The following is an 18,150-nucleotide window of genomic DNA, read 5'->3' as shown; positions in this document are numbered from 1 at the left end:
CCGGTAAAATCAGAGAACATCTGAATAAACAATAGTTTAAAATTTATAATAATAATTTATTATTATTATCAAGATTACTACACAGTGCCACCAGTGGTCTCAGGGTAAATTCTATAATAATGTAGGTGAGAAGATCATTGTTTCATGACTTGGGAGTTTGGAACACTGACTTGAACTAAGGGTAAACACAAATTAGGCCATTTTGTTTTTCCCCACAAAGAAGAGAACATGGAGGGAAATGTAAAGGACTGGATGGAGACCACACCTTCTGGGAGGACAAGGGGGGCTTGACTGACACACTGAGGAAGGTTGTAGTTGTGCTGTTGGAGGTGGAGGAGCTGATGCTGTTTGTGCGTATCATCGTCTGGTTGGGGGTCTGCGGAGAAAGTTGGTAAAAGACAGCAACATGCGATTGTCAGCCTTCCTTTTAATCTATTATTTATGCATTCAAGCTTTGTTCATGTTTGGAAGTAATACATTTAAGCAAGTAACAGACTTTAATAGCAAATTTTAGTTTGCAATAAATTCAGCAAACACCAAACTCAAAGTTGTGAAGCAAAAAAAAAAAAAAACCACACACTTTTGCTTAAATTCACTGCTGAAGTTACAGGTAATCATTTCGCACTTAGTTTGAATGGAGGTCTCTGAGCCATTACCTTTCTGGCCTTACAGGGAGTGACACTGCCATTAAAGCCTGTGTGGGTTCTCTTGGATGGGGTTTTTAATTGAGTGGTCTCACCTTTCTTTGTCATCTGGAATTAAATACAAACATTTCGATGCACCTTGGGATTCTTTGAGACCCAAAACAGTTAGAGACCATCTAGATTGAGATTGGCAAATGAAGAGCTAAAATGTGCTTGTTAACATGTTCAATATTATCTTCTTGTACATCATTAAAAATTTGTGTGTATATGCATATACACAGTGCCTTGCAAAAGTATTCAGACCCTTGACCACATGTCAAGGTCTTTGTTTCACATCTCACATGTTCTGTGTGAAACAAAGAGGAAGCATGTTATTCTTAAATATTCACTGACATAAAACTAATGTCACCTTAAAATAATTCATTTTGAATTTCAGCGTTTTAAATAAATATTCACACAGAACAAAATTTCATTGCAACATTTGTAATTCAGTAATGTGAGGATTGCTAAAGGGTCTGAATACTTTCGCAAGGCACTGTGTGTGTGTTAGATATCACAGCATTTCTCAGTTCTCTGCTGTGGTTGGGCTGAACTCACACGCTCATTCTTCTCCTTCCCTCGCTGCTGTTTGTGCTCCTCCCACTGAGTGGTGATGTAATCCATGACTCTTTGACCCCACACCATGAAAGCAATACCCTGCTCCCTCTCCCAGACCTCCACCACAGTCCTCAGCTCCTCCTCCAGCTGCACACAGACGCAACCAACATTTGTTTCAGTTAATCACAGCCTCCACCGGCCAAAGAGCAGACTCAATTATGCTTTAAATTTTCCAGCTGCTTGAGTGAAGCATCAGGATCAAATAATCCAAACAGTCCAAGATGTAGATGTCTGTTCAATAGATAATGCGACTTCAGCCAATGACACTACCGCCTGCTTTAATTCTTTTGAAAACTACACCAGTAACTTCTGACATGCAAAAGGTTTAGATATATCAGAGATAAGGCGTAACATCAATACAAGCAAAACTATGTGCTCGACCATCAACAGCACAGAGTATTTAAGCATTTGTAAGTGCTTGAGTACTCTACAATACAAAGGCTCAAGAAAAAACTAAAATCAAGATCTAAACAGATCTATCAACAAACATGTATTACTGTTAAATGAAATGCATTTTACTGAAAACAACTGCATTTGTTTACCCATTTAACATTCTGATAAATGTTGCCATGTTGTCACATTTTTGGTTGAATTATTTAACAGTTTGGTACACTCATGAATTCACAGTACACATGAGTGATGTTAATTATTTCTTCCAATTCCCGCAATACTACAGTACACACTGTATAAACTGTGCCTTAAACCAGTGTTTAGTCACCACACCACCATTGTTAGGATGCATTAGGGGACTGTTCTAAACAAATTTAAGTTTTAGAAAAAACTTCTAAATTGATACTGGACATTCTGTTACAGCAATTCACTGTAACAGAAATTATATCATCATATAATAATTGTAGCATGTAGGTAAAGATGGGCAGATCCTTTGGGACCTTGGGTAGCATTTTCTGAACTTTCACTCTCTCCTTGGCCTCTTTGAGCAAAGTTCCCCCTCTATTGGAGAAGCGATTTGGATCGGACGCCTTTTTCTGTCAGAGAGAGGAAAGAAGCATTGCTATGTGCAACATGATATATCTGCAATCATTGACAAGTTGGTCTCAACTGCCCCACACCTCAAAGTCCAGGAAGAGCGCCCAGTTCTTGTCCCACTTCTCCACAGTTTCCAAAAGGGGGCTAGCTTTTTCATAGAAGGCTTTCACTTGGCGCAGTTCTTCGTCATGGCGAGACAAGAGCTCTTCTGTGAAATTACCTGTGTGGTACAGGTGGGCATGAGAGGATACCTGGGACTTTTGGTAGAGAGAGGGACATATTCTCATGTGGGGAAAGGGACATCTTGCGGTACTGAAATCTGCCATTTTTTCTTCTCTCCTGGTTGGACATAAAATGCTCACACCAGGTCACACCCACCACATCTCTAAACATGGAGCAAGCTCAGAGCAGGCACAACATACTTACTGTCAAAAAAGTGGGGGTTGAAAGACTCTCTCTGTTTGGGACCAAACATGCACTTGTCCCAGAGCTCCACCAGCTCCTGGCGAACCTTGTCAATAACTTCCTCAAGCTTGGCCTTCTGCAGCATCTCCAGCCGATGAACCTCGCTCTGCCACTGTGCAAAAACAGCAAGGCTTCCAGTCCCCTGATTCTCACTGCCATGGCACACTAAGACCCAGGTCTATTAACCTTATTTAATGCCTTTCCTCTGAATTGTCTATGAGATTGACCAAAGACTCACCTGCGAAATTTCCTCAGACAAAATATTGGGTAGGTTATCCTGAAACTCCCTCTGGTGTTGCTCTGGGCATTCCAGACGGTTCCACAGGCTCATGGCCCTCCCTTTCAGCTCATCTTGAGTGACGATGAGAGATTTCTTCTTCATCTCCATCTGTCCAAAACAGATGTAATAGAACCATGGCACATTTCAATAGAGATATGGCACCTGAACATGAGTCTTCACATTAAGGATGCAAAAGTGCAGTCCCGGAGAGCAGTTCTAATAGCAACCTTGGTACCTGGTTTCACTTAACTGGAACCTGTGCTTCAAAGTTTAAAAATGGTGTTCACTTGATCTGATCTAATAAACACAGTCAGGAGAATCTTACTCACTACAAATTGTCTACACAATGTCACTCAAGACACTCATCTCACACCAGCACAAAGTAATAAGTTGTTCCTCATCCTCTTTGTCTCAAGTAATTGGGCTAAGACTTGCAATTTTCCAACTGTCAATTTATCTTACCTTTAAAACAGTGCATTAATTCTTTTAATAATTATGACAAAAAAAAGAAAACAATGAAAACAATCCCATGTATGGATTGTATTGATGGATTACTTGGGTTGCTTTGGGATTTCAGAGTGAATTTAATTTGTTGTTTAAAATCATTTGTTACGAAGCTGCAGATGTAAACTTTGCAAACCTCCAAAAGTGCAATTTCACCTAAGTGACACAAAGCTACATGCAGCTGCCAAGTCATCAAAGGAGTGCCAGTCTTGGTGCCTCCTGCAGAATGCTGGAATTACCAGGAGGACAGTGCAGTACCTGGCACAGCAGCAGCCTGAGGGCCTTGATGTTCTCATGTGTGAGCAGGAAGATGTCAGCATCATTGCACACGGCCTCCCTCTCCAGGCTGGTCTCTGGCTCGTGACCCATCTCAGCCATCACACGGCCAATGTCCTCCCTCAGACCAGAGAACACCTTCACTCTGCTCTTCTACAGGGAGACAAGAGGGACAAATAGTACACGAGTGCCACTGGATGAAACGTGAATGAAGCGCAGGCTACCCCTAAACACTTTCAAGTAAGGACCCCCACCGATGGGGCTGTGAGTTTTGAATGAGTAATTTATTCAAGGGCTGCTTCTCAGTCACCCACCCTTACGATACCGATACAGTGCATTTTCCAAACTCTTTTGAGCAATGGATGGACTGCAGCTGTCACCTTCTCCTCACTGAGACGGCAGATGTGATGGCGCAGCTCCTGCAGCTGTGCCCAGGACGGCAGGGTGCCGGTAGGGATGTAGAAGGGCGTGGCACAGAGCTCCTCACACAGCTCCTCATCCTCCTGCTGCAGGTCTGCCAGCTCCTTCAGACGCTCATTCTTCTCCTTCATCAGGGCATCCACCCGCAGCCGCAGGTTCTTCTCCATCTGCAGGACTGTGAGGTCGTCCTCGACCTGTGGGAAATGAAAATGGCATTTTACACACATACAAAGAGTAGACTTCCCCCCTTGCTTAACATGTTAGCATTACATGCAAGCTGTGGCACTGTCTGTGTGTTCCACACCAGACAGCAAAGAATCAAGGGTTGCGGTTCCCCTAATTAGTGAATTAAATTGTAAAAAAAAGTTGAGGCTGATAGTATGTTTTCTATTCTGGGACATTGTAACAGCACAAGCACAATAGTTTTGCATCTCAGTATGTACTTATTGGTAAATTTAACCCATATTTGGCACCACCAACACACATAAATCCCATAAATTGGTCCAGGTGTCATGCTTTTAAAATTTCTCAGATTTCTGTATTCATGTGCACTACAGTACATCTTCTACATATTCAGACTGGTTAAAGCACAAACCCAATATGCATATCCCAAATAGACAGGTCACATGAGTCAAATATTCCCTTGCACTGAATTTGAACACAACTACATCTCATTATGTGACCCCTGAATGTGATCATGTCATGCAAAAAGACCAAAAGACCAAAATCTGCCTCATCACACCGAGAAATTCAGTTTTCAGCCATTTCGCAATATCACTAAAAGCTTCTGTTTACAAGAATTGTGCACCTGTTTTAAGCTCAACATTTAAAAACACTGGTACATTGAACCACATATTAAGAACCGAATTCATAATAGAGCACTCAACATGGCATTCTTTAACAAGGTATATAGATATCCAGTCTTTTCCCCCATATTTTGCAACCCCAAGCCTATACTTATACTTAATTACTGAATTAACTTTTGAAATAATTTCTGTGACAAGTAGTACAGACCACTCTAAAAACTCCATTGTGGAGTCCAAAACAGCAAATACAACCCTACTGATTAACTATCTGAAACATTCCCTGAAACAATGGAAGGAAAGGAACATAAACATTGATTTCTGGCAGAAAGGAATCCCACAGATTTTTTAATACATTATGTAATGTACCATATTTGGCATATTTAACTACCCTAAATAGGTATGCATTGTTGACATCATTCTGACTTGTACTGCAATGTCCAGCTGAAGTTCTTTTGAAGTCCATCTGATTGACACCTAGCTCTGTACTTGGACTGTTGCATCTGCAGCATTTTCAAAGGCTGCAGGACAATAACAAACTGAAGAGTACAATTCTGTTGCACACTCCTCATGCTCCATGCACACTGACATAGGTAATCCTTGAAAACGAAAGAACTTACTGTATAAGGTTCCAAGGACATTTCCAGGCACAAGGTCTCCAGCTGCCTCTGGAAAGTGATGATATTGTTTGCAATTCGTTGCTTCAAAGCTTCTTCCTCGGTTATCATTTCGTTCAGAAGACCCTTCAAGAAAATTATGTAATAAATGATACAGTTTTTGATGTACAGCAAGGACACCTTGTTGTCAAAAAAACCTTATCAAAAAGCAGTCAAAGACACAGAACATAGAACATTAACAAGCGTCCATCACCGAGTCTTCAGGAGACTAACGTCCTCTTACGATTGCTGTTGGAGAGATTTGACTTCATACCCTATCCAGAACACTAAATGGCTGATGTCGCATAAGGGTGCTGCTCACCTCGATGTGCCTCTTCACTGTCTGCATGCGTTCCACTCTCTGATCTTCCATGATTCCAATGCTGTCCCAGATGTCCACCAACCGCGCCATGGCCAGGTTGATCCCCGTCACTAGAGAGAATGCCAGCGCCTCGCTGCAGAGATAGGGCAGACCAGGTAACTACTCCCTATAGCATCTACCTGTTGCTTTTCAGACTTTGTGAAGGTGCGGTCCAATTGTCAGGACATTCATTAGAAAAGAGAGACGAGGCATTCGTTTCACAATCCGCAATCGACAATGGTGTTAACGCGTTCAAAATCAGATTGTAGGCTGTAATTGTAGGTTGCTATACATGGAACAGACTGTGGAGTAACGATTAACAATTACGACAGATGTAGCAAGCTATCAATTTGCTTGGCCCGCACCCAAAATACTGCTGGACACCATGCGGTTATCTATAGCTACTTGCCAATATAACTTGTGTACATTTACGGCACCATTAAACTTTTATCGATACTGTTACTTTTATGGTTTGTTGTTCCTAAGGGAGCTGTCGCGTGTTGCTGGGAATTTAACCACCCACAACAAAAAAATAAGTACAGATTTTTCAGTGAATTTTAATGTGCAACAATCATCGGCTTGAGACACAAATGAACTTTTGCTAGCAAACCAGATTCCTTACCTCCTTCGACTCGACATACTATGAAAAGCCAAAATCCTTCGATAAACAGCAAACACCAACCAACTATTTTAACTTTATTCAACAGCTAATGTGGCGCAACCGGTGCAGGTCTTGGCACTTTGGTGCGTGTAGTCAGTATTATGGTAAATGCACAGGTCTGTCTCTGTCAAACTAAGCTTTCCTTGCAATTCCTCTCATTGAAATTCACAATGTTCGCCTGCTTATGATTACGTCGAAAGCCAGATGATTGGCTGCATCAGAGGTGGACTCCTCCTGTTCTTCTTGAATGGTATTCCATTGGTGGCTTGTAGAGCAACTGAAAGATGCCGTGTCGCCACCAGCTGTTCAGGAGTGTGATATCGAATATCGGAAATCCTTGCAACCTATTTGTCACCCCCGTAAAAATAGAAAAGTCCCGTATGACCAAAATACTCCGTGTGCTCTGAGCTGTAAATCCTGGATTGCCCTTGCCCTGTCATCTCATAGGGCACACACAAAAAGAGTAGCGTTTTAGGTATCTTGCATGTAGATCCCTGATTCATGTTTATCCCTAAATGCTGTGTATACATGTCAGTCTTGCGATAGTCTGTCTCAAATGATCAGCAATTTTGTTTCCCTGCATCCCTACATAATACAAATGTGCTACTATTCACAGTCCTTTCCAAGGAACACGTAAATGAAATACAAAATATCTTTTCAATAAGAAGTCAAGCTTGACAAGATCTCAAGGGCTACCAGGTCAAATAAAATTGGTAGCCACTCTGTTGAACATACAGATAGATGATATTCCTTTGCTGAGTATGCAATCAAACCCTAGAACATACACACCAGTATGACCTGTCATCATTTTGGTTTATCGAAGTCTCTCTCTAGTGGATGTAGTGATACAGTAAAGATGTAAGGATTGTAAAGTCGTATGTAGACACAAGTCACAAGGTTGTATGTAGTAAAACTGTAGGGATTGGTATTGTTGGGCTGTATGATCTCCTTGTGAGTCCCATTATATTATATATTGTACCAGTTCAGCCAAATCTCTTTTTTTTGTTTACTCCCTGCAGTTTCTTAGAACTATTCTGGCTGGATGTCCATCAGCATGTCCTTGAATGTAGATTTACCCAATAAGCAACCATAAACCATTCACACCTCATAAGATGTCTGTTTACTCAACTCCTCAGACCAAGAAACACAGAGTACACTGTGATTATTGGTGAATCACATCTTGGCAGATGAGTTGCCTTTGAAAATATTATGATCAAGGCAACAGACGGGTACTTTTAACAGATTAAATTGGAATCTTTGCTGTAGAAGTCCAAGCAAGGGGATGTTTGTGCTAAATTGTCAACAGGACCAGGAATGATACAATTTTGGAGAGCAATATTTGCTGTTGAGCCATCCATATCAGCAAAGGTTTTGATGTTCTGTCACAGTCAGATATACTGCACCAGAGAAAATCCAACAAAAAAGCAAATTACCACTCTGAGGGTAATATCCAGTCTCACACAGCTCAGCATCGGTGCGGACAGTGAGAACACAGCGTTAGCTGCAGGTATATCATGAGCATTTTGGAGTAAGTTCCTCTCTGAACTAACTTCATTCAAAACCATTGTTTTCACTCATCACAACACAGTAAACAATATAAACTTACCGAGAATGCCTCCTGTAAAAATGCAATTGCTGTGATTGTAATTATATGACTTATGGTGATGATGATAAGAACTTGATGATGATAATAATTAATAAAGACCTCTATCCTGTCGTATTCTTCTGTGCCAAATACATCTGAATGGAGCAATGCTCTGAAAATGTATGTTTATGTTTGTATGGCGTTGTCAACTGATCCGCAAGGATTGATGAACCACCATTAAAATATGGTTATAAGCACCATGTGACTGCTGACAGTTCTTCGGACTGCAGAGTGACATGACAGTAAGTGGCCCTGAGGGCTGTACTACGAAGTGAGGTAACTGACTTATCCAGGTAACTTCAGGAGTAACTTTGTGACGTTGGGTGTAACTTCCTGATTAACCTGTACTACCAAAGGTGGAAAAGTCTTACCCGAGGTATGCTGTCATGACAATTTACGCTGCATCTCTAAACTGCTCCGAGCAGGTTATCTTTGTGGTTAACTCAATGTTACCCTATATAAGCACAACCCCTTCTGCCCACAATCTTCTCGAGAAAAATACTGGCACATGTGGAAGACCCAGTCAACATTGGCGCACAGATTGTGAGAGGCTCACTCCGCAGGGCAAGGGTGTTTAGAGACTGTCAGAATCCTCTAGCTTACCCCGATGATGTTCTCTATAACAGATATTGATTCTCATCTGAGGGAATTCAGTATCCTTGCTGGCTTCTTAGGCCAGACATCTCCACTGGCACTTGCCAGAGTAATGCCCTCACTATTGAACAGACAGTGTGTTTTGCTTTGCGATATTTTGCCAGCGGACACTTCATGTATTCCATTGGTGATGCTGAACATATGAGCAATAATACTGTATACCGTGCAGTTCGCAAGGTGGTACTTGCTCTCACTAAACTGCTGGATGCATTTGTTGTGTTCCCTGGCCATTTAAGCATTCTAAAGATCAAAGAGGCTTTTTATGCGATCACAGATAATTCACAATATAAAAATACTTGGCCTATTTTTAATATGCATAGCCGAGGCCTATACACAGAACACATTTTTTCTATAGGAATCCCGAGGGTGATTGGTGCGATTGACTGTACGCATATCCCCATTAGAGCACCCCTGGGAGAACATGAGGGGGATTATGTGAATAGGAAGTCATTTCACATGTTCAGGTATTTGATCATGTTGTGTTTGATCTGACATGTAGGCTAGCCTACATTATTTTGTCCTTAAAACTTATACTTATATTCAAGACAAAGACACATTAGGTGGTGATTTTCTTTCAATGTTAGTATGTTAAAATGGCCCGAAATCCTTTGTCAGATGACATGTGATCCCCATTTAATGGTGACCAGTCTGGAGGCTAGATGGCCTGGGTTGGTGCATGATTCACTAATTTTTCGGGAATCCACCCTTGGTCAGAGATTTGAACAAGGTAAGACAACCACCACCCTACATTTCACACATCATGCTGTATTGTGACAATTTCTTCATCAAGATCTTTCAAAGGGCATTTTGATGGCCTGCTGCTTGGGGACAGAGGCTACCCGTTTCTGCGTTACCTGATGACCCCTATCCTGACCCACAAACAAGGGCACAAATAAAATATAACGTGGCTCACAGTAACACAAGGGTCAGGATAGAGATGACATTTGGGGTCATCAAAGCACGCTTTGCTTGCCTGCAAGGCTTGCGGGTGCGTCCGGAGTGGGCATGTGAGGTGGTGGCAGCATGTGTGGTGCTCCATAACATTGCCACTATTTGAAAAGAAAGAGCACCATGCCAGCTGCCGATGCCACCAGATGTAGGGGACCCAGTGGCGCTGGATCACCCAACAGGAAGAACCGTCAGAGAGGCCATCACAAATCAATTTTCGAGCAATAAAAAAGACACATGAAATTATTCTTTTTTGTTTTATGTATTCATTTATTGGCATTCTCCCTTTCCTAGAAATTAAAAGAAAAAAAAGTTACAGATGGTAGAGACATATTGATCAAAGGATGGTCAATGTATAGCAATACCTTCTTGTCATGTTCCAGTTTTTCTATTTCCAGTTTGTTTTTCTATTTGTGGCATTTTCTTCTGGCAGTTGAGCTCAGGCATGCGCTTATAGAGCGACCGCACATTGTCAGATCCAGCATGCACAGCAAAACACACTGAGAGAACGAACATGGGATGTAGGATTCAGCATCATTAGTGTTACACATTGCCGGTATGAATAATCCTTTTAACAGCAAAAGAAAAGCTACCCTTTGAGTTCTCTGAGAGGCCCGAGAGGAGGCAGCCATGGGTGGGGAGAGTGAAAAACAATAATGCGATTGCCAACTGACCAAAGCTTTGTTCTCTTGAAGGTTCATTCTCATTCAGTAGATGGATTCAGTATGACTGGAAATATCAGCTCGTGACAATTTGCCATACATAGCCTAGTATTACCCTATGTTAGTCACTGTTAAATAGACAATAGACAAGTACAAGTGATGAAATGGGTCAACCTGGATGTGTGTGTCAGACATGGCTGACATGGTCTCCTCACCCAAGTCCACCTGAAAAAAAAAATTAAAGAGAAAAGCTGTTAAGTTGTGTCAACATATCAGCATTGATAAATCCACAGAACTCCTGAAATTTTTTCCATACTTTCCTCTAACTGAGAGTCAGATGAGGGGCATGCTGGTGGCTGGAGCAGATCAATAGTGTCCCCCTCAACTGTACATAAGACAGGAATGTGAACTACATAAAAATTTAAACTGGCCAATCAAAACAATGAATATGATATTACCCTGTACATAAAGGGTGGACATTGAGCTGCTACCAGGGTCAGAACTGACTGCCCCCTCGAGCCCCTCCATTATGGGCCTTCCTCTGTTGTTCGCCATTGCCAACTCCTCTGCCTGTGAAAATGTAGCAGGAGGTGGCCCTCCTCCAGTTTTCACCATCTCTGCCTTTTTTTCTGTTTGCTGCGAACACATGAATAGGCTATTACAAGTGTAGGCTACACACCACATCTGTACTCAGTATTAATGATGAGATGCATAATTATCATTAATGATGATTAATGCATACCACTTGATAGAATATTTTTAGATTTCATCCTGACTTGCTGCCAGGTATGCTTTCCACTGGGGTTGCAGCTGAAATGAGTGTTAGAATGAAGTTATTCTTAACACAATAGCATTACATTCATACAGGTAGCCCTACAGCCTAGGTGCTTTAGGGAGTAGATCTTAATTCATTAACAGTGGGTAAAGGGTCAATGTCAGAAATGTAGCCCATGTGTAGGCTATAATTAAATTATCCTAATTATTTTCATATATTTAGACAGACTATTTTACATGTCTTTACATCTCAATTATATTACAAATCAAAGAAGAGTCCATAAGACAAAATAGAGAACATACTACAAGAACACTGTTCTTACGAACTTACTGTCGGTAATGGGCTGCCAACAAGCCTCCCTGGCTTTGTTGGCCGCCACGGTGTTAGATTTAGCCGTTAACGTTTCTTTAAACTCCTCATAACCTGACATTACCAATGCACATTCTTCCGGGGAAAAATACGCAGCACGAGTCATTGTACAAACACCCTGCCTGCGTTGCACAAACTCCGATAAAGCTAACACTGAATCGACTAACTGACATCTTACTTACCGTCGTAGTACCGTTTAATACCAACTCAGCAGGAAATCAGAGTTTGTCAACCCTGACTTTTCTTGATAACCCCGAGTTAAATCTAAGTAAGTTAAACTCCCTTCGTAGTACAGTCCTCTGGTCCCTGTTTCAGAAAGCGGGTTGAGTGAAAACTCAAAGTTAGTTGACTCAGAGTTGAAGGAAACTCGGGGTTTTCGGTTTCGCAAAGCCAGTTCAGTTTAACACTGAGTCAGTAACTATGGCAACATACTCGCTAGCAGGTTTTTTTCAACTAACCCTGAGTTTCTCCTCCCCTTTAGCTGAAGCCTGCAGACTGAAGGTGTCAGACATGGAGTGTCCTTTTCTTGAAGAGCCAGTTGATATTGAAGCACAAATACTCCGCAGAAATCTGCGTCGAGAGAGGGTGATCAGACCCCGCTTGGATGTTTTAACATTCCCCGATGATTATCTGTTTGAGCGTTTCCATTTTTCTGCACAATCGAACAATACTCTATTCCTTTGTTTTTCAACCACTGTGCCGCGGCACACTAGTGTGCCATGAGAGATCGTCAGGTGTGCCGAGGAAAATTATCCAATTCCACTTAATTTGTCCAGAAAAATGAATGTTGTTGCACCAAAGAATTGATTTCATACACGATTACCTGAAAAATTGCTGCGTTGCATAATCGATGCTAACTGGCTGGGAAGCTAACATTAGCTACCTAGCGATAGATTTGACAAACATAGCCAGTTAGCTAACAGGCTACCTATTTGAACGATTGTTGAAGACTAGCTACTTAAACAGGTTGGCTGCTTCATTTGTGATACTCTGACTAGGCCCCTGACAACAGCAATGCTTACATCATCACATAAAGTATGGTTAGTTTTATTTCACTTTCTAGTAATCAAGCTAATGTGGGGATCCACAGAGTTATTTGTAGGTATAGATCTACATCATACTGATGCGTACCGTGCCTGAGTCCAACTGAACCATGCCCGAGCCCACCTCTTTAAGCGGGCCCGGGCACGGTACACTGAACCGTATGGAGCAATCACACTAGTCATACAAACTGGACTTTGGGGGTCAAACGCCTCAGGCACGGTACAGATTGCCTAGTGTGAGTACACCTTTAAATGCCATCTGCAAACGAAACACCCGCCACTCCAAAACAAGAACACAGACTATTTGTTTGTTAGTGTGATCACGCTGAGAAACAGGCAACTGATGAGGAAGACCACAAAGGTGTCTGAGTGAGCTCTTGAAGCTAGCTACCTAGCAGCTGTACTCTTGGCCAAATCAAAAAAGCCACACACTGTAGCAGAGACATTATATTGTGACCACGATGCTTGGCCCAGATGCCATTAAAGAAACTGCCAAAGTTCCTCTCTCAGATAACACGATTGCCAGATGTCTGCAGACATCGAAAGTGTTGTTTTGGAGAAGTTACGTTCCAGTGGGAAATTTGCATTGCAACTTGATGAATCGATGGACATCAGTGGACATTCTCAATTCTTGGCCAATGTGCGCTTTGTGGATGGAGACGCCATCAGAGAAAATTAACTTTTTTGCAAATCATTGCCCAAAACAACAACAGGGGAGGAAGTTTTTCGGGTCACGTCAGAGTATCTCGAACAAGGAGGACTTCAGTGGGACAATTGTGTGAGTGTCTGCACTGGTGGAGCAGCAGCTATGGTCGGGCACACCAAGGGCTTCGTTAGCAGAGTGAGAGAAAGAAACCCAGATGTGGTCACACACTGTTTTTTTCACCGCGAGGCACTTGTTGCCACGACTTTGTCAAACTTTGTCAAAACAAGACCTCTGAAAAGCCGCTTATTCACAGCTTTATGTGAGGAGATGGGAGTGGAGCATAAGGCCTTCATATGGAGGTCCGATGGATGTCTCGTGGAAAAGTGCTTACCTGAGTGTATGAGTTGCGGGAGGAACTGAAAACCTTTTTGATGAGAAACTGATGAGAAGTGCGATGATGCAAAGCTGCTTGCAAGTGATGAATGGTGTGCAAGACTCGTATACATGGCGGATATTTTTTAATATCTGAATGAAGTGAATACACAAAATGCAAGGCTGAAACGAAAATCTGCTCACAAGCACAGACAAAATATACAGATTCCGTTCAAAGGTCTCCCTCTGGCAACAACATCTGGAAAGGACCTCTGGAAATGTTCCCCCTCACCAAAAATGGCAAGGATAATAGGTAAACATTTGAAAACTCTTGAGGAGAAGTTATCCTTTTATTTCCCCTCAGCCTCCACTGAATCATTTGACTGGGTTAGGGACCTATATAGCTCAGCAGTAGTTTTCTGAAAGGACATGACTTTGCGGGAGCAAGAGCAACTCATTGAACTGAGACAAGACTGTGGTTTAAAACTGAGCTATGCTGATCTAACTTTGGACAGGTTTTGGTTGACTGCTGCCAAGGAGTTTCCAATCGTGGCAAAAAAAAAGCTATTTCAACATTGCTCCCATTTTCCACATCATATCTATGCGAGCTTGAATCTTCAAGCCTAACTGCTATAAAAACTAAAAACAGAGAGCGACTGAGAGCAGTCGAGGAAGAGCTCTGTGTGTGCCTTTCGTCAATTCATTTGGGATGGCGGTGTGCCGTGGGTTTTTTTCAATGTCAAAAGTGTGCCGTGGCACAAAAAAGGTTGAAAAACACTGCTCTATTCTGCCGTAGCAGTTGCGTTCTCCTAACAACCGCCTTAGCAGATAGCGAACGAGAAGAAAGAGATCCAGCACACTTCTTTTTATACTTTACTGAAGCTCTCTCTTTACAGTTTGTTTCTTTCTTCGTCGTAAAACTAAAATAAACACAAATAAAATGTACAATTACTGACTCTCAAATTCATTTTCTAACAACACACATTCACCTTATTCGTATGCATTTAAATGTACTGTTAACTAGCATACATGGGCTAATCACGCCAACATGAAAACACTACTTTATCAGAATGTAACCTTAAGTTAGCAGCATTTCATAATTAAAGTCCTAAACAGTAAGCAAATTAAAACTTACGGACGTATCTGCTCCAAGGTTAAGACCGAAGTAACAACTTTGCCATTTTAACAACTTTTCGTCTTCGAACACAAAGGAACTGAGGTACTCTGGTAACAAACTACAGATATATACCGTGTCATACCAATGATCACCAGTAGATGTCCCCTTGTACCACCTATGGCTCTGACAGGCAATACAGAACATTTAAGCAGACAAAGAGAACAGATATAAAACAAATCTCTCAGCCAGAACACTCCCCGCTTGGTATAATTACTATTATACCACTATACTTTTCACTACATCAATTGTTATCTTTAGAAAGAAGTATAACTATGTCACTAATAGGCCTTAAGTACTCTTTTACAGTCCCTTGTTTGGCAGTCTTACCATGACGTTTCGAACTTTAGAATCAGAATCAGAATCGGAATAGACTTTATTGTCATTGCACGATGGGGTACAACGAAATTGTGGGTGGTCTGCAACAACAGTGCACTGTGGAGCATTTATATAAACACAATACAAATAAGACACACAACATTACGTATAGATACAATAAAATACAATAAATACAATAAAATACAAATTAAAAAGAAGACACACATTTTAAATATAAAGAAAAAAAACTTGTGCAATAAATATGGCCTTGTAAAAAGTACTTAAAGTGCACAGTGGAATTGCACAGTTGTATTGAGGTAGAGGCTGGGGAGGCTGGGGAGGCTGGGGAGGCTGGGGAGGGTGGGGTGGGTGGGGTGGGGGCGGGGGGGCAGTGTTTGTTAGCAGTCCGTATGGCCCAGGGGAAGAAGCTGTTGGTTAGTATGGTGGTGTGGGACTTGACTGACCTGAAGCGCTGTCCAGAGGGCAACAGGTCAAACAGGTGATAGGCGGGATGTGAGGGGTCTCCTGTGATGGCCTTAATTTTACTGAGGCAACGGCATCTGGATATGTCGTCCAGGGAGGGAAAAGGGCAGCCGATAATTTTTTGGCCGGTGCTAATAACCCTCCGCACAGCCTTCCTGTCCTCAGCTGTGGAGCCTGCGTACCACACCCCCAGAGAGTATGTTAATATGCTCTCCACAGAGGAGTGATAGAAGGTCACTACTTGGTATTGTCTTTGTAATAAGCCCAACTGGCCATTCGCTACGTTTCACTTGACAATCTTTAAGTAGGATAATGTCTCCCTCTCGAACGTTGACCTTGTCCTCAGTCCACTTTCTTCTAGACTGCAGAGTTGTCAAATACTCCTAACTTCATCTTTTCCAGAAAGAGTCTGCCAAGCACTGGACCTGACGCCACTGACTTTTGTGTAGATGATCAATCTCGAAATTTCCAGGGCCCTCATTTATCAACAGTGCGTAGAAAGGATTCTAAATTCTATCGTAGGAGTCAAATTTAGAATGTGCGTAAGTACAAAAAAATCGATATTTATCAAACATGCGCAGGCTGGTCGTACACACACCAGGAAGTAACCAGCATTGATAAATCCCACACCTTCTAAAGCATCATGCTCGTGCACTATCAGGTTAATTTGCACTGTGAAACGCCCCCAATTAACCATATATGGTATGAACAATCCCTTTAAAAACACATGGGTTTTGTTGATTCCTTCACCGGAATAATGGCAAAGTGAACCAAAAAGAGAAACTTTTCAGAAACAGAAATTGAAGTACTTGTCGGAGAAGTGGAAGCCAACCAAGAGGTGTTGTTTAGTTCACTGAGCGCAGGTATAACAAACAAGAAAAAAATGCAGCATGGGAGAGGGTCACAGATGCAGTTAATGGTGTCGGGTCTGAGAGGAGGACACCTTCAGAAATAAAGAAGAAATGGTTTGACCTCAAAATAACTGGCAAAAAACACGTGGCCGCATACAAGCGAGAAATTTCAACCACCGGTGGAGGAAAAGGCACAGCCGAGCTTTTGGCTTTGGACACGATGATTGCCAGTATCATTGGCAAAGCAGCCCTTTCTGGCATCATAGAACACGGAGCTAGTGACACCGTGGTACCCACGGAGCAAGCTGGATCATCGAACATCCAAAATGATAGTAAAAAAACAAAGCCACTGTCTCCACACATTTATTTCGACATGTATCGCAACTTGAAATGATAAACCATGAAGTAGAAGTTTACATCAAAAAAATTACAATGTTACAAACAATATTACCAACAAATATCTTCCATATTATTCAGAAAGTTTGTCCGTTCCTGTGGTGGTGACGCAGGAGGAGCCACGGCCATCCGCACAGTCTTCTGTGCGTCAGGAGCCAAGGGTCTTGACAGACGCGGTCCTAAAAAATCAAGAGGATACAACCAAGGCTATAAGTGAAATAAAAGAGCAACTGAACACCATTTCCAGTGTATTAATGGAAATCAATGAGTCACTGAAACAAATAGCGTCATGTGCATCCCAAATGGTTAATAAAACTTAAGACAAATGATTGTGAGATCAGTCATTGTGCAAATATATGTATACACACACACTGAAGCCGGCTAATGGGCAGACTTGCCTAAAATCTTTGTATGATCCTAGCTCTCATCTGAACGGCAATGGCATTAGGAGGTGCATGGGGCACTGTGTCAGGCTCTTCCTCAGGCATGGGTGCGTCTGGTCTTGGGGGTTCCTGCAGGGGGACACCTCATCTGATGGCCAGGTTATGGAGCACACAAGATGAGATAAAATGAGATTAGATGAGATACAGGACATGTTAATTTATCCCAGTAATAGTATTTGAAACATGTTGCGCAGCACTCACCAATAAGACATCCATCTTCAACAGCTCCTCCCTGTAGACGAAGGCCCACAGAGCTGTTCTGCACAATGAATGAATCGTGCGTTCCTCCAGGCCATCGGGCAACAGCGTTTGACAGGGTCAAACGAGCATCACATATGAGCTGAACATTCATGGAATGATACCCCTTCCTGTTAACATAGTTAAATTTGTTCTGAGATGGTGCATTTATCGCTATATGGGTGCAGTCTGCTGTACCTATGACATTAGGAAATTTGGCAATGGCATAAAATCCCCGTTTGACTTCAGCTTGCTGCAGATTGTGTAAGGGAACTCAATGTAGTTTGGGACCAGGGAAATTATTGCATCCAACACTGCAGGCAATATCTTGCTCATTGATGGCTGAGAAATGCTGGATCTGTCTCCAACCTCACGTTGGAATGTGCCGATAGCCAAAAATCCCAGGGTGGATAGAACTTG

The 18,150-nt window shown here is 42.1% G+C and overlaps 1 protein-coding gene and 1 pseudogene across 1 annotated transcript in view; one reads left to right on the top strand and one right to left on the bottom strand.

Moving 5' to 3' along the window:
* Positions 1–6,829, bottom strand: part of LOC118776522 (protein regulator of cytokinesis 1-like) — a 40,968-nt gene extending 34,139 nt beyond the window's left edge. The window contains exons 1-12 of the mRNA XM_036526882.1: positions 6,676–6,829; positions 6,015–6,147; positions 5,657–5,779; positions 4,194–4,427; positions 3,796–3,966; positions 2,992–3,141; positions 2,715–2,865; positions 2,372–2,508; positions 2,192–2,287; positions 1,242–1,388; positions 657–752; positions 266–376 (exon numbers count right to left, since the gene is read on the bottom strand). Coding sequence (XP_036382775.1) covers positions 266–376; positions 657–752; positions 1,242–1,388; positions 2,192–2,287; positions 2,372–2,508; positions 2,715–2,865; positions 2,992–3,141; positions 3,796–3,966; positions 4,194–4,427; positions 5,657–5,779; positions 6,015–6,147; positions 6,676–6,692 — 1,566 coding nt within the window. The 5' untranslated portion in view covers positions 6,693–6,829. The remainder of the gene's footprint in view (positions 1–265; positions 377–656; positions 753–1,241; positions 1,389–2,191; positions 2,288–2,371; positions 2,509–2,714; positions 2,866–2,991; positions 3,142–3,795; positions 3,967–4,193; positions 4,428–5,656; positions 5,780–6,014; positions 6,148–6,675) is intronic.
* A 1,766-nt stretch (positions 6,830–8,595) lies between these two features.
* Positions 8,596–10,202, top strand: LOC118776521 (annotated as a pseudogene).
* The last annotated feature ends 7,948 nt before the right edge of the window (positions 10,203–18,150 follow it).

This window comes from Megalops cyprinoides, chromosome 4 (assembly GCF_013368585.1).
Source record: "Megalops cyprinoides isolate fMegCyp1 chromosome 4, fMegCyp1.pri, whole genome shotgun sequence".
Taxonomy (NCBI): domain Eukaryota; kingdom Metazoa; phylum Chordata; class Actinopteri; order Elopiformes; family Megalopidae; genus Megalops; species Megalops cyprinoides.
This window is presented reverse-complemented; position numbering and strand designations above follow the sequence as displayed.